Source organism: Odocoileus virginianus, chromosome 15 (genome assembly GCF_023699985.2).
Source record: "Odocoileus virginianus isolate 20LAN1187 ecotype Illinois chromosome 15, Ovbor_1.2, whole genome shotgun sequence".
In the NCBI taxonomy this organism is placed as follows: domain Eukaryota; kingdom Metazoa; phylum Chordata; class Mammalia; order Artiodactyla; family Cervidae; genus Odocoileus; species Odocoileus virginianus.
The window spans coordinates 13018545-13041108 of record NC_069688.1 but is presented as its reverse complement, the minus strand read 5'-3'; the positions used below and the strand labels follow the sequence as shown (position 1 = coordinate 13041108).

General features: G+C 39.8%; 1 protein-coding gene across 2 annotated transcripts; it reads left to right on the top strand.

Annotated features, from left to right (window-relative positions):
- The first annotated feature begins 325 nt into the window (after window positions 1-325).
- Window positions 326-22198, top strand: SQLE (squalene epoxidase). 2 transcript variants are annotated; one of them, XM_020897015.2, is made up of 11 exons: window positions 329-1501; window positions 5066-5318; window positions 10527-10707; window positions 12193-12289; window positions 13212-13325; window positions 13407-13578; window positions 15450-15545; window positions 18220-18362; window positions 18753-18849; window positions 20566-20653; window positions 21665-22198. In XM_020897015.2, exons 1-11 carry the CDS (start codon window positions 1217-1219, stop codon window positions 21855-21857), a joined length of 1719 nt encoding a protein of 572 aa, XP_020752674.2. In that variant the 5' UTR covers window positions 329-1216; the 3' UTR covers window positions 21858-22198. The 2 variants fall into 2 exon arrangements, with proteins under 2 accessions (XP_070333116.1, XP_020752674.2); XM_070477015.1 differs by lacking the exon at window positions 20566-20653 and having other exon boundaries at window positions 326-1501; window positions 21665-21761.
- Window positions 22199-22564: the final 366 nt, after the last annotated feature.

The following is a 22564-nucleotide window of genomic DNA, read 5'->3' as shown; positions in this document are numbered from 1 at the left end:
GTTTTTGGGTAGGATCCCAGCGGCTGGGCCCGTGACACTCAGGGCATGACGCCCACCAGCCCCACTCCCTCCAGAGACAGCCCGTGCCTTCCCATCCGCCCATCCAGCGGCCGACCCCATCCCCACGCCCCCACCCGACACCACGCAACCTCGTCCTAGCGCCTCTCTGGGCGTCAGCGCGCGAGCCGCGCCGCCTGCGATTGGCCAAACACGGCATAGCGCCATCTCGGCCTACAGCGCGGCGCTCCCCCTCATTGGTGGGCGGCGGCAGGGGGCGGTGACGGTGGGCGGAACCCCGCCCTCTGGTCCCTTGCAGGGGTCCAGCCCAAACGCCGGCGACACTCGTGCGGCCGGGCGGCTATCTAGGCGCCAGGCGGTTACTCTGGTTTCTGCCGAAGCGCTGCACTGGGAGGGCTGCCGCCGCCCGCGAGGGATGCTGGTGATGAGTCGCTCGGGAGCCGCCGCCGCAGCTGCTCTCTGAGGCGGGGAGCGCCCTGGAAAGTGTCGTTCAGCTGGGTGAAGATTCGGGGACTGGTGCCTTGGGAGCCGCGAGGAGGAGGAAGTTTGGAGGTGGGGGCTACGCTTCCCAGTCCTGGAGCCGCAGTCTCGAGTCCGAGGCCATCTTTGGTGGGAGAAGGCTGCCCTGTCCGACGTCTCCCTCTGAGAGTGGAGGCCCCGGGCAAGAGAAGGAGCTCTCTCCGCGCCGTCTCAGCTCTCGAGCTTTCCGACCCGGTGAGGCCGCAGTTCCCCAGCGCAAGATATTTCTTCGATGTTTGTCTCCCTGTTGCTCTTCCGAAAGGACACCTGCTGCTAGTGAGAGCGAAGAGCAATTTCACTGCACGACAAGCCAACAACAAAATTTAATACGTTATCCGGAATTAATCTCCCAGGACTCCCAGCACTCCCCCACCCCCCATAGATGGATTGCTTGAGAGGGGAGAGTCTGATCGCGAGCTGTTGGAGATTTTTAAATACTTTTCTTTAAATCCTGGAGAACGTTCCGGTCTAAACGTACTTTTTACTAACTTATATGATTTTGTAAATTTCTCTGATTTGAATTGTAATCCCGTGACGGTGTTTCCTGGACTTTGGCCGGTCCCCCGCGCTCCTTTTTGGCAACACATTTTGGGGAGAGCATCTAAACGCCAAAACCCTACCAGGAAAAAAAAAAAATCTCCTGACGTTGATCCGGAGTCCCCGAAGAAGCCTTTTAACCATGTGGACTTTTCTCGGCATCGCTACTTTCACCTATTTTTATAAGAAATGCGGAGACTTTGTCTCTCTGGCCAACAAGGAGCTGTTGCTATGCGTGCTGGTGTTCCTGTCGCTGGGGCTCGTGCTGTCTTATCGCTACCGGAGCGGGGCCCTCCTCGGGCGCCGGCAGAGTGGCTCCCAGTTGGCGGGCTTCTCCTATATTCTGTCAGCTTTGCCTTTCATTGGCTTCTTCTGGGCCAAATCCCCCGCTGGATCAGAAAATAAAGAGCAGCTGGGGTCTAGGAGGGTAGGTTGAATTCAAAGTGGGCACGTGTATGAGTGTCTTATATTTAAAATTAGGACTGCGATCACCCAGATGTAAATACGGTAATTTAAAGGGTGAAAGGCTGCAAGTTAGATATTCTGTACAAATTCTGACATGGATGGTTTTGGTTTTTTGTTTAAGCGCCTGACTGCTCTTGACTACATCCTTGGCGCTCTTAGAAATGATGGAAAACCTTTGTTTCATTTAGTGTTGGTGGTGCTAGAGCTAAATGAACTTGGTTTGATTAAGGAAAGGTGAAATGTTCAAGTCAGTAGGACAGAATCACTGTCTGTGATGGAAAAATAGTTTTATTTAAATCCTTTGGTGAGGATTGTGTTTGAACCTGGGAAGAAAGAAGAAAGCTGCTTCAGGTAAATTCGTTGCTAATAAGAAGGGACAGCTGCCTAGGGAATGTCACAGAACAGCTGGAAGAACTGGCTGAGTAAAAATGCTCAGTGTTTTGAAGTCTTGGGCAAAACACCCTTCTCTCCCCACATCAGTGGAGCCTTGAGTAAATCAGTGTCCTAGGTTAGGTGAATAATTAATGTTTGGTCCCTGCAGAGACAGCAGAGGAGGACAATGGTGAGAGATGAGCGGGGAAAAGATTGTTGAGGCCAGAATATTTAGGGCCTGTTGGCCTTGGGTGTTTATACTTTTCCCCAAGAGCACTGGAGGATTAAAGTATGTGAGTAATGATATTTGATTTTTACTTTTTATTTTTTTAAGTCTTTATTGATTTTGTTACAATATTGCTTCCATATTGTGTTCTGGTTTTTTTGGCCACAAGGCATGTGGAATCTTAGCTCCCCGACCAGGGATCAAACCCACATCCCCTGCATCGGAAGGCGAAGTCTTAACCCCTGGAATGCCAGGAAAGTCCCTGACTTTCACTTTTTAAAAAGAACATTCTAGTTTCTGTGTGGAGAATGGATTGTAGGAGGACAAGAATGGAAGCAGGGATGTGGGCTGAGAGAGTCTTGCAGTAGGCCAAGTAAGGGATGATGGTGACTTGACATTAGCGGGTGTGGCCTACACAGTAATTCACTCCTTCAGGGTTCCAGAGCCATATCTTCTTCCCTGTATCTGCAGTAGAGATCAACACAGTTTAAGAAGAGAGGGGGCTTGGTTTAGAAGTTTTGCTCTACCACTGCTGACTGTGAGACTTTGGGCAAGTTGCTTACTTTCTGGAAGAATCAGTTACCTCTTCTGTTAGGTGGAAATGGCACTAACCTTGCTGGTAGTTAGCTAATTGATTGATTTAATGTTTGCTAAATGCCTGGTACATAACTATCTGGTAAATAGTAGTTATTTGTATTAGTCTAGGGGTAGTCTCCATCTGTTAGGATGCTTCAGAATGGTGCTGAGTTCATTGATGGGGTGGATGTGGGTTGGAGGAATGGGAGGGTAAGGGAATCTAATCCCCAGTTTGAAGTCTTTGCTACTGTTACCTGAGATGATGTCTCTCAGGGCCACTGAGCACTCGTCCAGGAGGCTGAATGCCATCTAACTGAAGAGAAATTCGGTGGTTGGAAGTTGAATTACAGCTGTCAGTATTGGTTCCGTTCTGCAAATACCCCAGGCTCTCTGTTTATTTCCTTAATACCTGGGAGTCGGTAGACTGTATTAAGTTCCCTTTAGTGCTTCGTGTACTAACCAGGCTCTGAAAGGCAACTTTCTCCAGAGTTCTCCTTCCAGGATTGTGTGTGTGTGTTTGTGTGTAACAGGGAACATGTAGGAAGAAAGGCTAATAAACAATGGCTAAAATGACAAGTGAAAGTGGCTCAGGTGTGTCTGATTCTTTGTGACTCCGTGGACTGTAGCCCGCCAGGCTCTTCTGTCCAGGGAATTCTCCAGGTGATACTGGAGTGGGTTGACATTTCCTTCTCCAGGGGGCCTTCCTGCCAGGGATCAAACCTCGGTCTTCTGCATTGCAGGTAGATTCTTTACCATCTGAGCCACCAAAATGGCAGAAGAGGCTTTAAATCCGGTCAGTTGTTCTGGCTGTTAATACTGAGAGAAAGAGTAGGTTCTGTTGTGAAAATGCAATTTCTCTAAGAGAAATGATTAAAAAAAAAACAAAACAGTGGACAGGGCCTAGGTCATTGTAGAGGCCAGATGATATTAGATCACAGAGATTTAAAATTCTAAAGGATTTTAGGTTTTATCTCCTTCCTTTTTGCCTGACAAAAATGTTTGTTCTTATTCCTAATCTGGAGGGCCACTTGTTTGACCAAGTTCCCGTAACAGTATCAGGATGGGGGAAAAGGAAAGGAAATGTGTTCTTCCTTTTGGACAACGGAGGATGAGTTGGTTAGATGGCATCACTGACTCTATGGATGTGAGTTGGAGTAAGCTCCAAGAGTTGGTGATGGACAGGGAAGCCTGGCGTGCTGCAGCCCATGGGGTCACAAAGAGTCGGACACGACTGAGCAACTGAACTGAACAGAACTTTTTGCCTGAGGGCTCCCCTGATAGTTCAGTTGGATGTGACTGAGTAACTTTCACTTTTTTTGCTTGAGGTCTTTTATTAAAACCCTTTCAAAATGACATTTAACCTTATCTTAGTTGTTAAGGTCAGAGGACCCCAGGAAGATGGTTCCTTGCAACTCTGTGTCTGAATGTATTCATTATTTGTGACTCCATATACCAACAAAAAATGCTTATTATGATACTGAATTATTCATTAAAAAAAAAACTGTAATAGGTACTGTTATGCTCAATGGGCATAAATCCCTCAAAACAGCCGTTTTTCATCTTATAATCAAAGGGATGGTTTTTACTGTCAGCCCAACCAGTGATAGTTTTAATGTTTGTTCTTAAACTGGAGGGTCACATATTTGACCAAGTTCCCTTAAGAGTATCAGGATGAAGGAAAAGGAAGGTAAATATGTTCTTAAATGTCAAGGACTAAAACTTCGAACAGGTTGAACTCCGAGGAACAGAATGAGTTATTCTCTTGGAATTGTACGTATTCTCAATTAATAGATCCCTGGCCAGAATTTGACAGTCTTTTTGTTGTATAAAAAGTGATTTTAGATTAAGATAGATTTTTCAGATGAAAATCGAGAGGGAGAAAATGAAGACAACAGTGGAAATATCTAAAGGGTGCTGAATAATTTGCAACATGAAATCATATCAGAAGCTGTACATGATTTGTATCTGGTGGATGCTCAGTATGTATATGAAGAATTGACTAATTAGGATAGAATTTTCCCTGTAAGACTTAGAAGTCCCTTGTAAACATATCTTATAATTGGCCTATTGTGTATTTCTAAATATGTGACAGCATTTTCTAAATATATTTGGAAGATGGAACATAAGTTTCATTTTACTGGGGTATTGTTATCCATTTTTGTTTAACCGGTATTTAGATATTATTGTTTTTTATATATGATATGAATTCAAAAACATAACTGTTCATTTGGTTTGATAGTATTTAGGGTATAGTTTTTACCTAAGATGCAAGCGTTCACTGTGCCTGTATAGTATTAATATGATTTAAAGACAACAAATGTGGCTACATAATTCATTTTTTTTTTTAAGCAGTGCAAAAAAGGGACCAGTATTTCAGAAACAACCTTAATAGGAACAGCTGCCTCTACCCTGACCTCTTCTCAAAACGATCCAGAAGTTATCATCGTGGGATCTGGTGTCCTCGGCTCTGCTTTGGCCGCAGTGCTTTCTAGAGATGGAAGAAAGGTGACGGTAATTGAGAGAGATTTAAAAGAGCCTGACCGGATCCTTGGAGAATTTCTGCAGCCAGGTGGTTATTATGCCTTGAAAGACCTTGGTCTTGAAGGTAGGTTCCTAGTGATTTTTAGGAGTTAATGTGGTATAAGCAAGCAGTCTTTGCTATGACTGGTAAAAGGGTATTCCATTTTATCTTCATGTGTAAAGGTTACACATTTATCAACAAATTTTCATGAAAACGAAAGCAAAGGAGAAAATAAGCCTGAGGAAACATGAAGTAGCCTTTGTGAGATAAAAGTGGCTAAAAAATTGTAATGGTCAAAGTTGAAGACTGGAAAACTTCAACTTGGAATGAGGAATGAAATTTAGTGAAAGGTGAAGTGAACTGTCATTTGTAGAGTGCATGTGATGTACCTGTTTTAGAACCTTTTATTTAAGGATCATTCATCCATTAATCCAGTGCTTTTTAAATACTCTTCATTTAGGAAGTAGTTTTGCTGTTTGCTTTGTATGAGGTGCTATACTGGGTGCCAAGGATAAACTGGCGAATAAGACAGATCAGCTATCCAGTCTTGGGGTTCAGAGTGCAAAATAGGTCCGGGAATTGAGAGAGAGCTTGCTTGTTATTTAGGGTGGGCATGATGTTGTAGTAATTATCAGCATTGATTCTGGCACTAGATTGCCTGACTTTGAATACAGCTTAGGTGCTTAAAAAGCTGTGTGATCTTGGCTAAGTTACTTAACCACCTGTGTGTTAAGTTTGTTGCTGTTGTTTAGTCTTTAAATCTGACTATTTGTGACTCCATGGACTGTAGCCCGCCAGGCTCCACTGTCCATGGGATTTTCCAGGCGAGAATACTAGAGTGAGTTGCCATTTCCTCCTCTAGGGGATCTTCCTGACCCAGGGACTGAGCATGTGTCTCCTGCTTTGGCAGGTAGATTCTTTACCTCTGAGCCACCAGGGAAATCTCTATTAGTTTACTCATCTGTAAAAGAGGCACATTTAGAGTCCTTGACTCATAGGTTATTAAGAGAATTAATTGAATTAAAGCATAAAGATAAAGCAGTCAGAACAATTCCTGGTATGTATTAAGCACTATGTAAATGTTTGCTATTTTATTCAGTGTACTGAAGAGGAGACCAGTGTAGTCAGAAAGTATTGGGTAGTGGGGAAAGGAGCAGGACTTGAGATTGAGATTGGAGAATTAGGCAGCTGCTAGTCCTGCAGGACTTTGAAGGCAGTGGAACAGGAGTATGACAGGATCCTGTTTATGCCTCCAAAGGCTTCAGACCTTTGAGAACTCTTCACAATGACGAACACTTCTTATATCCTGACTCAGTACCTACATGTGTGCATGCTCAGACATGTCCAACTCTTTGCGACTCTATGGACTGTAGCCCGCCAGACTTCTCTGTTTATGGGATTCTCCAGGGAAGAATACTAGAGTGGGTTGCCATTTCCTGTTCCAAGGGATATTCCTGACCCAGGGATTGAACCCACGTCTCCTGCATCACAGGCGGATTCTTTACCCACTGAGCCACCTGAGAAGCTGCTCAGTACCTACATACATTCCTAAATCTAACAGATTTATTTTGCTTTTTAAATACTCGCATGATTTTACCCAAGTCTACAATTCGCAGCTTGAAATTTCATTTCACAGTTTACCATTGAATTACATCCTACACTTAAAAGTACTTAAAAGCCACAGCAGTAATGGAGACCAGCTAAGGAGAGTGTGTACTTTTCTAGGATGCTATTTTGAAAGAATATGTGGATGTTGTGTGGTGAATAGACTACAAGACTGTGGTGGTGGGGTGGCAAGAGTCAGTGCAAGCAGTCTAGTGGGAGCTCATCGCCAAGTCCAAATGGCATATGATGGTGGTTTGGACTAGCACGTCAGCAGAGAATGTAGAGAGAAGTGGACAGGTTCGTGACCAAATGAAAGACAGGAATGGCTTGACTTAGTAAAGGATTGGTGTGAGGTAGAGAAGACAGGGTATTAAAAGTGATTCTTAGCGTTTTGATTTGACCAGCTGGAAGATGCAGTGTAAGAAAACCTAGAGAGGGACCAGCACTGAAGGAAGTTGGGGACCCATGGAGTTAGACACGCAGACTGTTTAGTTGAGAATATGAGTCTCAAGTGCAGAGGAACGAGTGCTTTGAGCTGGCTGGTGTGGGTATTTCAGAGATGTCAGCATGTTTGTAGTACTTAAAAGCCACAGCAGTGATGGAGACCAGCTAAGGAGAGTGTGCAGGAAAAAAAGAGAAGACAGAATAAACCAAGTCCTGGGAAACTGATATTTAGAAATTGGGTGGAAGAAGAAAGCTTGCTGGAGGACAGAGAAGGAGCCTGCAGAATGACAGGAAAGAGCCGGGAGAGTTTGGTGTCCTTAATCCAACAGAGGAAAGTGTTTCTCGCAGGAGGGGATGGGTACATACCAAGAAAGGAAAGGAGCCATGTCATGGTTTGCTAATGAACGGTCAGGTCAGAACAGTGCGTAGGAAGTGCGATGGGATTCGGCCGTTTGGAGGTTGCCGTGGGACTGACAAGGTGTTTTGGTGGAGTTGTGTAGACGAAACCTGGACTGAAGTGAATGGGAGATGAAAAAATTTGAGGCTAGAAAACTACTCTCAAGGAGTTTTTCTCTAACAGAAAACAGAAACAAGGCAGAGGTGACATGTAGATGTGAGGATACAGGAGGGGTGTTTTGATACTAGATAGAACAGGTTTGTGGGTAACAGAGAAGATCAGGTTGGGAGGGAGGTGACTAAACGGGTAACATTCATTCTTTCATTTAATGTATTTATTAAGTATCAGCTATATTGTAAGTACTGTTCTGGGTGCTGAGGCTACAGTAGTGAACAAAACAGATTCCAGCCCTCACAGAGCATACATTCTAGGTGCTCCTGTAGAAGATGGTGATAAAAGATGAATAAATAAAATTTAGAGTATATATTATGGTTATAAGTGCTTCAGAGAAGAGTCAGAAATGAGAGATAGGGAGTGTACTTCTAAATGATGCAGCGGGCGGGGGAAGGGAAAGCCTTACTGAGACGGTGATGTTCGAGGAAAGGACTGAAGGGAAGGGGTAGGAGAGCCCTAGGGCTGTCTGGAGGAAGAGAAGCTCTTTCCAGGTAGAGAGCGCATCACGGGGTGAAGCCTGATGGGGAGGAGTGAGCCTGTGGCTTCTTTGAAGAGCAGGAAAGGAGAATTGTGTTGAATTGAGTGGTTTGAGTTGGAGTTAAGGAGAATGGAGACTGGACTCCCTGCTGGCCCACTATGTGGATTAGACTTTTATTCCAAAGGGAAGCCATTGGAGAATTTCAAGAAGAGGAAGTTACTAGATTTCACGTCTTAGAAGTATGATTAGAAATCTTGTTTTAATGTATTCTTGTTGGTGTGTAGAAGAAAGACTAGATCATGAAGTGGCAAGTCAGCAGCAGGGAGACCTGTTAGGAAGTTATTGTGGAAACTGAGAGCTGATGGCTTGGACCAGGGTCATGGCCGTAGTGGGGGACGTGGTCACATTCTGGGATATATTTGGAAGGAAGAGTCAGTAGGACCTGCTGCTGCTGGATGAGATGTGAGGGGTGTGAGAAAGAGAGGAGTCGTGGTATTTAAAGAAGGCTAGATGGCGTTGCCAAGAAGAGGCCCAGGACGACTCCTGGGGTACTCTAAGGGAGAGAGGTCAGTGAGACCAGGAGCCGAGTAAGAGGACTGAGACTGAGAAGGGGCAGATAGAGAGGAAAAGCAAGAGATGGCAGGGCCCTGGGCCCCAGCGGATAGGGTGGATTGTAAAGAAGGGAGGCCCCTGCCTCTGTCCTTTTATGTTCTCTAACCACCACCCTCCATGAGAGGGTCACCAGAGACAGGTGGGACAGTACCCTGAGGCGGATTTTGTCAGCTTTATCATTGATCGTCAGGCGTGAATTTGATGAGGATGCCATCTTCCTGCCTGCCTGGTTAAGAAAGTGAAAGTGCCAAAGTCTATCATATTTGATTTCACCAGTCAAATTGTGAGAGGCAGATATTTCAGATCTTAAATTAGACCTTATTTATATACTTAAGATAACTTACCCAAGGAAAATTTTACTGTGCCACTACTGTCTACTTTTCACATGTTCTGGTGTGTTCTAAATTGGCCAGATTTAGCACTTAGAAGTTCTTCCATAATATGAGTTAAGAAAAATAAGCTTATTTCAGTAGCTGGACAAAACAAAAGTGGAAATACTAGATGGGTTTCAAACAGGTAGGCCGGTAAAGATTGGCAGTTTGCCGAGATCCAAATTGAATACACTGCTAATTGGCAGCTTCTGTGATACCTGTGTACTTTTCTCTGACTGAATATTAGCTGGAATAATTTAGAAGCCAAACCAAAAAACTAACTTACTTGGATCCTAGGTGGGATGTTTGACAAGTATTCATCCAGCTTGTCCCTGACTAGACTTTAAAGTGTAACTAAAAAGCATATCAGAAAAAAAATGATTTATTTTGATCTTAGCATAGATGTGTGGTAAAATTGTTTTATTATACAGTTTTCCTTTTCATCAGAAATGAAATCATTTTAATAGACTTAGTCCTCAATATTGTATTTTAATGTATTTGAATATATTTATAGCATGTGACTTTTAAAATACATGCTAAAGTCGACTTGCTCACAGCAACATTTCTAATACTATTATCCATTCTTTGTCATGGCTTTAAGCCTGTTCATAGTATTTTCTCAGTTAATACTTTATAATGTACCCTAGATGGATTACAAGACTAATATTACATTAAAGGGTGCTAACTTCTTCTTGGTTCTTGATAGTTGTTGCCGTGCTTATTTTCTGAAATGTTATTAGTTTATGATATGACCAGTAATATATATAATTTATCCATTTTATCATTATTTCACCAGCAACTTTGATAGATTTGGTGTCTTCTTGTTTCAGTTTTATTTCATTGATTTTTTTTTTTTAAATCAAGTTTTGAACATTGTTTTCCTGACATATTCAATGTTTCTTTGTAGTATGAATCATCTGTGTACATTTTCCCTGTTATCATTAGAGTCTGAATATTTTTCCTATGAATTTTAATGAATAAATTTTATATGTAAATATTTACCTTTTATGATATCACAAATTTGCTAAGACTGTTGTCTTCCAGAAGCATTAAGCTTTCTGAAATAGTTCTGTTAACGTCCAGTCCTCCCAATGGTGTAGCTTTATGAACACAGAAACTCATTTTCCACATCCGTGTCCTTTTGGTGATTAGTGTAGCTCTGGGCATATTACAAAAAACTGACTTTTTTTAAAAACTGTGTTGTTTTGCAGATACAGTGGAAGGTATTGATGCCCAGGTTGTAAATGGCTACATAATTCATGATCAGGAAAGCAAAACAGAGGTTCAGATTCCTTTCCCCCTGTCAGAGAACAATCATGTGCGGAGTGGAAGAGCTTTCCATCATGGAAGATTCATCATGCGTCTCCGGAAGGCAGCTATGGCAGAGCCCAAGTAAGGCTCAGCTTCCAATACCTGATGTTAAACTGTTATACTGTTAAATACTGTTTTATTCATTTTCATAAGTGTTTGGGTATAGGTTAGAGCATAGCTGTTGCACTAGAATAAACCATAAGTTAGAAGAATGTCAATTCTTCAGCCTTTGTTAAGAATATCATATAAATCATTCGAATGATGAGAACTATTGAGAACTTTCCTATGACTCAATGTGTGATTTTTACGTGGTTCGAATTGAGAGGATGTAGTCATTGTAATTAAGGTTTAAGTTCATATGTACCCATTTGGGAGTTGGAGTTTGTGGTTATGGTGCTTTTTATTAAAAGTCGGGACAGAGGAGTTAAAAGAGAAAATCCCTGTTGCATTCATACTAAGGACCTGGACTGACAGGACTGGCTGGGTGTCCCTCCCTCTCTTTTTTTGAGTTATAATTGATATACAATAGTATGTAAATTACAGATGTACAGTATAGTGATTGACAGTTTTAAAGGGCTTCTTCTTTTAATTATTAACTTATATTTACTTCTAGCCCTGTACACTATAATTGTGATTTAAGTTTTAAACATGAGAATCCTCATGTCATTGACAAAGGCTTGAAAGTGAAAGTACAAGTTGCTCAGTCGTGTCCGACTTTTGTGACCTCATGGACTGTATAGTCCATGGAATTCTCCAGGCCAGAATACTGAAGTGGGTAGCCTTTCCCTTCTCCAGGGGCTCTTCCCAACCCAGGGATCGAACCCAGGTCTCCTGGATTGCAGGTGGATTCTTTACCAGCTGAGCCAGAAGGGAAGCCCAAGAATACTGGAGTGGGTAGCCTATCCCTTCTCCAGGGGATCTTCCTGACCCAGGAATTGAACTGGGGTCTCCTGCATTGCAGGCAGATTCTTTACCAACTGAGCTATTGGGGAAGCCCTGCTAAAGGCTTAAATCCTTAATGTTGGCTTAAATGTTGACAAAGCAAAAGGAGAAATGAATTGATTAGTCTTAGAACTTGAAGAATTTGATATCTATGAAAGTAGAATATATTCATTTTAGAAAAATAGAGAAATACTTAAAAATATAGAGGAGATTGTAAAAATTATCTATGATCCTTCTAACTAGGAGTAACTACTCAGAAAAATTTGAATAAATTCCAATTCTGTGTATATTCATCAACACAACAAAACTTTTGTTTGTATGTAAAATTTTTCTGCATGTATTTTATTTTTTAATGAATTGAGATAAAACCTGTTACTTTTTAAAAATGCTTTTCTGAAAAGTCATTACATTAGTTACATACATTCCATCTTAAAAAATTAGAAAATTATAACCCCACCTAATTCTAAAACCCATTGATGTTTTTGCTTTTCGTCATTCCAGCCCTTTTTCTATGTACATGTGTGTCCAGTTTAGGGTACACTGGAGATAGAAAAAAGGAATTTTTCATTCCGTGTTTAAATTTTTCAGTTGTGCTACCAGAGAATTTGTTTATTTATCTTTTAGTGCAAAGTTTATCGAGGGCACTGTGCTGCAGTTACTAGAAGAAGATGATGCTGTGATGGGAGTTCAGTACAAGGATAAAGAGACTGGAGACGTCAAGGTGAGATGTAGCAGATATTTGCTTTTCCTGAGAGATTTTTATTTTCTTTTTCTCCTACTCCTTTAAGAGAAGTAGGCCCACAAGTTTATTATTCATCAAATGGACTGAGATCTCTCCAAACTCTGCGCTAGATTGCAACACGTTGTTCTTTGGGGCACTGCAGAATGCTGTTCAAATAACTCTGGAAACAAACTCCATGGTGTTAGCTGTGTTAAAAACTGAAGTGAGAAGTGTACCCTAGCGGAGAGGGAACTGGAAGATGCAAAAAGGAAGGATTCAGCGTGAAAGAAATAATGAGAATAAAATAAACTATTGTTGAAATAAGAAAGGCAAAAACTAAGAGACTCTCTGGGGAAATAGCTGAATAAAATAGTTTCCAGTATTTGCTTGTGTTGGTTTAGAACAGAGGAGAAAGTCAAAAGCTTATCTGTTGATTCTTTCATAGGGTAATTACCTCCTAGGAATTACACTCTAATGGGGGCAATTGCAAGGTAATATAAGTATATACATCCATGTGTACAAAAAGTCTTTGGAACCATAGCCATTGATTGAAAGCACTATGTGGGGTTAAAAAATTCTAGAATAAAAGAATGTGGGAGTCCTTGGGATTTGTAATGTGGTTCAGTTTTCTATGGGCTCTGCTTGCTTCTCGTAGTTTCCCCAGTGTACATCGAAGTGACTTAATCCCAGGTGGTTTGGAATGGTAGGACTTTGGTGGAAGGTGATCTCAAGAGGAAGAGTCTCTAAAGATGGGTCATTCATTAACCTCTGCCCACATGAGAGCTCCTTCAATAGCATTATCTTTGGGTACTCTATAATGTCCCATAATGTGTTTAAATTTGTTTATGTACACTTTAAAAGAACAGTCTTTTCACTGTGTATTTCTCACCATTTAGCTGAGTGTTCTTTGTTTTTGTTATAGGAACTCCATGCTCCATTGACTATTGTTGCAGATGGACTTTTCTCCAAGTTCAGGAAAAACCTGATCTCAAATAAAGTTTCCATTTCTTCACATTTTGTTGGCTTCCTTATGGAGGTATTGTAGAAATGCAATTGTAGAAGATAAAAGCAACTTGAAATTTGCAAGTTATTAAAAATATTTTATTTATTTTCCTAGAATGCACCGCAGTTTAAAGCAAATCATGCCGAACTTATTTTAGCTAACCCAAGTCCAGTTCTCATCTACCAAATTTCACCTAACGAAACTCGAGTACTTGTGGACATCCGAGGAGACATGCCAAGGAACTTGAGAGAATACATGACTGAAAATATCTACCCACAGTTACCTGGTAAGAAGTAGTGTTTCACTGCCATTGTAATCTAGTCTGTAAGCAAGTCTCACAAAAGACTCTCCATCTCCAATTCTCACTAAAGCTTTGTCTAGACGAGGTTGAAAGATGAGAATGGCAGCTGAAAAATTTCATCTAATTAGTCAGATACAGTGGAGCGGAATAAACTATTTAAACTAGTACATAAAAAATCTCCACAAGTCAAGAAAATAGTTTCAATGTATTTTTTCATAGTAATAATAAAAGTGTAGTTTTGTGAGTAATCATTAATAGTGGCGTATATGGTATTTTTTAAGGTAGTCTGGATAGCAGTCTAGATAGCTGAATTCTTGAAATATCTCTTATACATAATTACTTTTTGTGCTTGGTTTTTGTAGAAATGATAGCTGCCATCTATTGATTGTCTACTATGTAAGAGGTGTTTTACAAACATAATTTAATCTACACAACCACCTGAGGTAGGCATTATCATGATCCCCATTTAGCAGATGAGGAGACTAAGATTCAGAGAAGTTAATTAGCTTCTCCAAACATAAACCTTTAGTAAGGGGCAGAGCCAAGGTCAAAAGCAGGTCTGTGTGCTCATATGTCCCTGCCCTGGGAACACAAGGGCTCTAAAGTTCTTAAAGATCTTTTAGTTTTGAGTTGAGTACAGAAAGGCTTCATGAGATTTCAGACATCTTTGTTAAACACTCATTAAAATTATTTTTTGAGAATGGGAAGATGTAAGAAAGACATGTAAAAAAAATTATTAAGAATATTGATAAAATTGAAAGGAAAACTCTGCTCGCCAATTATGATTATAGCAATAGCAGATTATCCTGGATGTGAGTACAGTTGTTTAAATATTCTGGTTTTTCAAGTTAGTTTTTAAACTAAGGAATATTATTTTTTAAACTAAGCAAAAGCACTGTTTACTAACAGAATATCAGTAGAAATTAAGGTACACATGGACCAATTTAGATTTTTAATAATGACATTTTCAGCACTTCAATACATTTTCACTCAGTTAAGCCATTTTGAAGCTTTCAGATGGAAAGAATGAGTTATGTGTATTTAGGAAGAGGATAATTAATAATGTATTTTTAGCATTTTTTTCTTTTACTGTAGATTGTTTTTTTCCCCCAGTCCAAAGCATAGCTGGAGAAGACTGCCTTGTGATCAGGGAGAGAAACACTTGTAGGTTCATATTAGTTAGGTTATGGAAATTCTATTCATTGGAGGAAGGGAATAGTTTCAACACAGTCATTCAGCTCTTGTCTTCCCAGATTACAATGGAAATTGTATGAAAAGCAAATTCATTTTCTATAAAGTGGAAGCATGAAACTTTGGTACTTTCCTGGGATGTATCACAGAGATGAACTAATCTGTTTCATTCTAGATGAAGAAACTAAAAGCTCCTCAGAGAGATAGTTCTCTCTACATCTTACCCTTTTTTTTTTTTAACTGTACACATACCCTCCTGTTGTTTGTGAATTGGTGGTATATTTCATCTGTTCTTATAGAATATGAGAATAAAATAGGTGTTAAATATATACCTGTTGGTAATCATTTGGAAGAAAGGTGGGTGGTTTTTCTCCTTGTCTTATCATCTCATCTGGATTTGCTTCACTCTCTAGGTTTTTGTTCATACAACTCTGTATCTATTTATATTGATTTTTGCTTAGATTCCTTAGCCATCCCTTAGCAGGAACAACTGTGTGCTTAACAAACAGTTTGTTATTAATTAGTTCTTGATTTACCACAAGGGATATTTTTAACAACCATCACAGATGTGTAGTATGTATTTGTGTATACTTGATAAGAATATGTGATAATTTGAAATTGGAATGTTATAAACCATTTGTTTGGTGGGGCGGGCTTTATTGCAGATCACCTGAAAGGACCATTCCTAGAAGCCTCTCAGAATTCACGTTTGAGATCGATGCCGGCAAGCTTCCTCCCTTCTTCACCAGTAAACAAACGAGGTATTATCTTATTGGACCAACTTTATAAAAGATATTCCAAATATTCTAATTTAGTATTCCAAATGACATGTATGTGGTACAGAAAATAGATTATTGTAATTAGTGCACACCAAAATTAGTTTTATGATATTTATCACTTAGTATTGAGTATATGGTCACTGTTCGAGTTAATGAAAATAAAATTAAGTATAGTCCTTAATCTCGAGAAGGCAGTTTTCCAGTGAAAGATGTAAATAATTTCAGAAAACTGCTGATAAATGCTGTTATGAAAGCCCACTCTTGGTACCCCAGATTCACTGTGAAGGAGTGGGACGCACAAGGCAGGGAGCAAGCCTGTGGATTGGGAAGGGTAATTAGGGAAGACGTTGCTCTGGAGACACAGCTGGACAGTGAGATGAGGGACTTCTGAGTAGGCAGAACAATACCTGCAAAAGCCAGCTTGGCTGAGAAATGGTGGCACTTAAGTAGCTCCCTAGACCCCTGGAGCATAGGAGAGGTGGCAGTGTGGTAGAAAGTTAAGATATGCAGTTTTAATCCTATAGACAGGGCAAAGTCATTGAAAAGTTCTTTTTATGTTTACAATATCTTTATTGAGAGATAATTCACAGATCACATAGTGAATCAGATCACTCATTTAAAGTGTACAGTTTGTTGGTTTTTAGTGTATTCATAGGTCCGTGGAGCCATCACCACAGTCAAGTTTAGAACGTTTTTAATCATGCTGGAATGAAACCATGTAACCATTAGTAGCCGCTGCTGACATCGCCCCAAACCACCATTAATTTACTTTCTGTCTCTGTAGATTTGCCTGTTCTGGACATGCCCTATAAATGTGATCATACAGTGTCATCCTTTGTAACTGGCTTCTTGGAGGTTCATCCGTGCTGTAACATGCGTCAGTCTTTCATTTGGTTTAATGGCCAAATACTACTCCTTGCGTGGATATGTTACATCTTGACTGTCTATTCATCAACTGATAGACATTTGGATTGTTTCCACTTTTGGTTCATACCTGTGTATGAGTTATTATGTGGACATTTATTTTCATTTTTCTTGGTTATATTCCTAGGAATAGAATTGCCGGGTCCTAGCTCTATCTAATGCTTTGAGCAACTGCCAAACTGTTTTCCAAAGTGGTTGACCATCCTCCATTTCCATTAACAATATATGAGGGTTCCAATTTCTCCACATCCTCGACAACATTTATTCGTATCTGTCCTTTTGCCATAGCCACCCAGGAAGGTGTAAAGTAACAATAAAAGTGGAAGGTAGAGAAACGATTTCGGTAAGATCTAGGGTGTAGCATGCATGAAACTCAGTGATTAATGGTAATAAGGGAGAGCGAGGTTTCTTGATGGATTCCAGGTTTCAGGCTTAGGTATTTTGCCAGCTGTTTGCTGACATTGGACTTAGGGAAGTGTGGGGAGATAATGAGTTCATTTTTGGACAGAGTGATGTGACGGCTGGGAGGTTATTTGAGTGGCCAAGTGGAGGCCCACTGAAAACAGGAGTGTGGAGCCTGGAGGAGAGGTGTGAGCGAGAGCTGTCGATATACTGTGGTTCCTGAACATAAACAGCTGTTGTTTGCTATGGAGAAACATGTATCATAAATTGCCAGTCATAGAAATAAACTATAATGCAAAGCAGAATGAAAGCCAGTGCCAAACTGATAAGAAGAGCATGCTTTGGGAACATATCCCAGTTGGTGGAATTGGGAATGTTCCGTGGAGGAGGAGGAATAAAAGCTGGTTATAGCTAGTGGTTTCTAGTGAAGGTATTAGACTAATGCATAAAAAAACTTGGGTGAAAATTTAGAAACTACTTTTTCATAAATTAATATATATGTATTCTATAATTAGATAGTATATTGTGACATTACAGGAAAAAATTATCTGTAATTCTGCCACCTTTACCACTTTTACTATGATTGTTTTATTTCTCTCAGAGAGAAAATTAAATACATGCTTTGTTTAACTGTCCCTCTGAGTCATGGGTGGGAATCTTAGAGTCAGGACTGTAATCAGGAGGAGCTGTACCTCGAGTCAGATTGCAGAGCTTACTGCTCTGCGGTTTTGATGCAAGGGGCTGGTTTTCAGCTAAGCTTCAATCAAGGTTTATTCTTCTAAACTTCTTATGTGTTTGGAATATCTGTATTTCCCCTTAGAACCATATAGATCTCTATAATATGTAGGCAGTAAGTATTACTGTGAAATGTCAACAAATTCTTGATTTTTTTCCCTTGTAAAAGACTTGCTTTTTACACATGGCTGCCTGTACATTGCTTTTTTTGTTTTTTTTCATGAAAGAGGCCTTACACATATTTTGACATTGTCTGACTGAACCTTAGATTCACATGTGAGTTTTTTGAGGGCAGGGATCACGTTCCTGTTCTCACTGTATCCCTAGCATCTGGCACATATTAGTTACCTAACAAATAGTAATTGAATCAACTCTTGAATTTTTGCCTAAGTTAATTTTAGTTGTGGTTTAGTATTAATATTTTAATCGGTTTAGTATTTAGTATTTTCACATTCTAATTTACTAGCTGACATTCATAGTTTATAAATTATTAATAGGTTTTTTTTTTTGGAGGGGGGGGGTGTTGTTTTTTGTTTTCTTTGGATCTTAAAGGATGCTCCAGGATGATGTCATGATCTAAGTTCTCTTTTTACAGGTGTTCTTCTTTTGGGAGATGCATACAATATGAGGCATCCTCTTACTGGTGGAGGAATGACTGTTGTTTTTAATGATATAAAACTGTGGAGAAAATTGCTGAAGGGTATCCCTGACCTTTATGATGATGCAGCTGTTTTCCAGGTAAGATATTCTTTGACAAAAATGTCTCAAAATAGATTTCTTTCTGGGGCCTAAGATGAATGGGACTTTGCAGAGGAGATCTGTACCTGGGAGCATGGTCCTTAGTAGTGATTCTTAAACAGTCTTGTTCAGGATTGAGAACATGAGTTGCAACCTGTGAATCTTCTAGAATTTCTGGTTTGGAGATTACATGGGTCACTTAGCCTCAGTGATGTAACTCGTTCCTCTGGAGATTTTTACTTTTTTGATGGGAGTGTAAATGTTGAACAAGACATAATTTCTAGTAGATAGTCCTCAGGGTATCAGTTTAAGGGATTATAAACATTAGTTTGTGCTTTTTTTTTTTTTTTAAACCCTTACCATATAACAGGTGATCTTTCTCTTTTTTAGGCCAAACAATCATTTTATTGGACAAGAAAAAAGTCTCATTCCTTTGTTGTGAATGTTCTTGCTCAGGCTCTTTATGAATTATTTTCTGCCACAGATGGTAAGTGCAGCTATTTTTGAATGACTGTTACTGAATTATAGATTTTTAGCAGAGGAAGGGAACTGAATTACAAAAAGTTAGTGATTAGGCCAGAAATAGAAGTGTTTCCTGAGTTTGCCAACTTCCAAGTTGTTAAGTCCTTTTTAACTCCATCCTTGAGCACAATTTTGACTAATCATCATGTATCCACCACTGTGTGTGGGAGGCCATTGCCTCTTTAGACAACCTTAGTAACAATACCTCAGTCATGTGTCATTATTCATTCCTCTGGTCCACATCACATCACACATTCCCCAAATGCATAAGATTGTGATGGAAGACCTTTCTGACTGTGAATTAAAGGGCAAGGTAGTGTTAATCCTTTTTCTTCCCAGACAGTAGTTCAATTTCTTTTCGAAACAGTATTTTGTAAAATGAAAATGAGCTTCGTATCAAACCTAGGTTTTTGTCTCCTATTAAAATGCACAAGCAGAAGGTATCCACCTTTTACTCACGTGAAATATTCCCACTTTACTACTATAAGGCTTCTGTTTTTGTTTCTGTATGGTGATGGTCAGTCTCACATGAAGGAAAACATGACTTAGCAGAAACAGGGCTAGAGATGGAGGAAAACGTCACCTGTGCCACTTCCCAGCCGTGGCCATGTACACGTTAGTGAGCAGTGGGTTAGTGAAACGAGACCTTTAGGTTTCCAAGAATAAATGTAACTCCCAATACAAAATAAAAAGTTTTTTTTTTTTTTTAAATAACATAACTCTAATCCCATTACCTCAGATATTTATAATACAAGAAAGCTATTTCTGTGACCTGGCTGGGGCGCTAGTGATCCTTGCTTTGGTGATCTGAATACCAAGGATGACACAGTACAAATACTTCGTGCAGCCCCTCTAACTGTCATTCTTGCTAAAGGAAAAGACAACGTGTTGTGATTTGCCAGGCAAATCTCTCTTGCTGGTTGATCATGGAAGTTACAGTGACTGGTTGGACAAGAAGAGAACTAAATTTGGAGTTTTTCTAAGCTCTTCTTTCTGAGCTTTTCTCAGCTCTTGAGTTTCTTAGAGTTTGAATCGACCCATAAAACAACAGAGCTATGAGATACTGAAGGAGGAATGGGCTTTATTGGAGTAAAAGTTTACCTGTTGTAATCTTTTTTACCTGTTGTAAAGAATAATTGAGGTATACTTGAAGAACATTAATTCTATACTATTAAAAAAGGTTATTGATTATACTATGTTGTGAGGGTTTAATGAATTATTTTGAAAAATATAATAAAACTGTACAGATATAAGGCATTATTATTCACTTCATAATTTACTGCTCAGATATACCCACTGGGCATCTTAGAGACCATCATTCTGGTTTCTAGAATTGTGTTTTTGTAAGAAGAGAATGTACAAAATATTTGACATCACTTAATGAATTTACAACACAATCAGGGAGATAGCTTTTAAATAACTCGTAATTTCCAAGGCCTACATGTTTAGTAATTATTTACTAGCAGAAAAAAGTTTATTCATTTGTGAATTACTATTTAGTCTTCATTATGAAATTGAAAAGAAATCTTGGGTGGCTAAAATGCTAACACTAGATTTTTAAGAAATTAATCTATAAAGGTGTAATAAATGTTACATATTCATTTTTTTCTGACATATCATTAGCACCCCACATAAGTGTATGAGTATTTTGATTGAGAATAATTTTAAACTTTTATTTTAGATTACCTACATCAACTGAGAAAAGCCTGTTTTTTTTATTTCAAACTTGGTGGAAAATGTGTTGCAGGTCCGGTTGGGCTGCTTTCCGTGTAAGTTGTTCTGACAACACAGAGGAAACAGATACTCCAGATTTTCTTAGGACTGTGGTTTATGCTGCACTTGCTTAGTCACTCAGTTGTGTCCTACTCCTTGCAACCCCAGGGGCTGTAGCCCACCAGGCACCTCTGTCCGTGGGGAGTCTCCAGGCAAGAATACTAGAGTGGGTTGCCATTTCCTTCTCCAGGGGATCTTCCCGACGCAGGGATTGAACCTGCATATCTTATGTCTCCTGCATTGGCAGGCAGGTTCTCTACCACTAGTGCCACCTGGGAAGTTTGGTTTATGAATCACTGCTAATCCCTCTACCTGCTGCATGTCATCATTTTATTATTGATTAGTATCCCAATCAAAATGTTCCCAGAGAAATGAAAAAAGGCAGTATTCAATCCTGCGTTTTAGTTCTGGGCAACAGTGTTGATCCTGAGTTGGTGAGTAGATGAGGCTAAAACCCTTGATTAAAAGAGCAGCTTGTTTTTTTGCCTGTGGGTTTATGGCCCTGACCTGATCTATGGGGACCATGAATAATAGAGTTTATATTTAACATTGAATTCTACTGAAGTGTGGGACTCATGAAACTCAGTTCTGATGGTGCAGACATATGTAGAATTATTCTTGGAAAGTCTGCAAAGTGAAATTCCTTAAGGCTTTTCTCCTTTGTCCACTTTCTGAGTGTCAACACTGTTACCTTTGGAAAAACTGAGATTCCATAGGCCAGGCTACTTTAGGCTGAGATCTCAAGATTAATGAAAGAAAACAGTTCAGGAGGTACAATTCATATAAACTAAGATAAGTTACTGGCTTCTCTGACAGGAGTAAAGTCTAAGCAGTTTCTTGTAAGAAAAAATGTTTTAATTTGTCCCTTGACCAGCAGATACAAGCTTGTAAAGTCCCCTAAAATGCTGAGTGTATATTTACCTTTATAGATGATACACAATTGGAATCTCTTTATGAGTCAGTTTTCATTTTGGGGTCTTAATTATATGTATTTTTTCCCATTACAGATTATCTCCCAATCCTCTGGTTTTAATCGGACACTTCTTTGGCGTTGCAGTCTATGCCACCTATTTTTGCTTTAAATCGGAACCTTGGATTACAAAACCCCGAGCCATTTTCAGTAGCGGTGCTGTATTGTACAGAGCGTGTTCTGTAATATTTCCTCTGATTTACTCAGAAATGAAGTACTTGGTTCATTAAGCTTAAAGGGGAACCATTTGTGAATGAATACTGGGAACTCGCCAAGTCTGCAGTGACTTGGAAGAGAGTGTATATAGCACAGTACTCCTCCCGCTTCTGAAGTGGGAATTTTTGGACCAAGATTGGGATTAATTTGTTTTTGAAGTTATTTTGTATATAAACATACATGTAAATATATACTTTAGTTTGCAATTTCAAATGAAGGGTAAAATAAGATAGATATTTAAAAGAAATGATTGTTACCATAAATTAGTGCTAACATTGAGGAGCTGCAGTTTGTCTTTTGAATTCAGTATTTGGGATGAGTCACTGTGGGACATGCAAATAAAATGAAGAATGAACTCTCATGTCTTTTTGGTTTTTTTGGCCACACCCTGAGGCATGTGGTATTTTAATTCCCCAACCAGGGATCCAACCCGAGCCCCCTCCATTGGAAACGCAGAGTCTTAACCACTGAACCACCAGGGAAGTCCTTTTTGTCTGTTGCTGTGGTCTTCTTTATATAACTTTATGAAAAAGAAAACCAAAGTGGGATGGAAAAATGCAGAGGGAAGCCTTTTCTGTTAAATAGCTCTTGACATTGGGGAAGTTGCCTTAATACATCTGGACCTTATTTTCCTCATGTATCCCTCTATCTCCCCTCACTTATTCAATTGGATAAGGTTCTTTTCTGAGGTCCTGGAAAGTGTCACATGCATATAAAAGGG

Bases quoted from the DNA above. Each gene is read 5' to 3' on its own strand.
- SQLE (XM_020897015.2), top strand. From the start codon at position 1,217: ATGTGGACTTTTCTCGGCATCGCTACTTTCACCTATTTTTATAAGAAA. The intron at 10,708-12,192 runs GTAAGGCTCAGC...TTTATCTTTTAG, and splicing joins GCAGCTATGGCAGAGCCCAA to TGCAAAGTTTATCGAGGGCA. The intron at 13,579-15,449 runs GTAAGAAGTAGT...GCTTTATTGCAG, and splicing joins TATCTACCCACAGTTACCTG to ATCACCTGAAAGGACCATTC.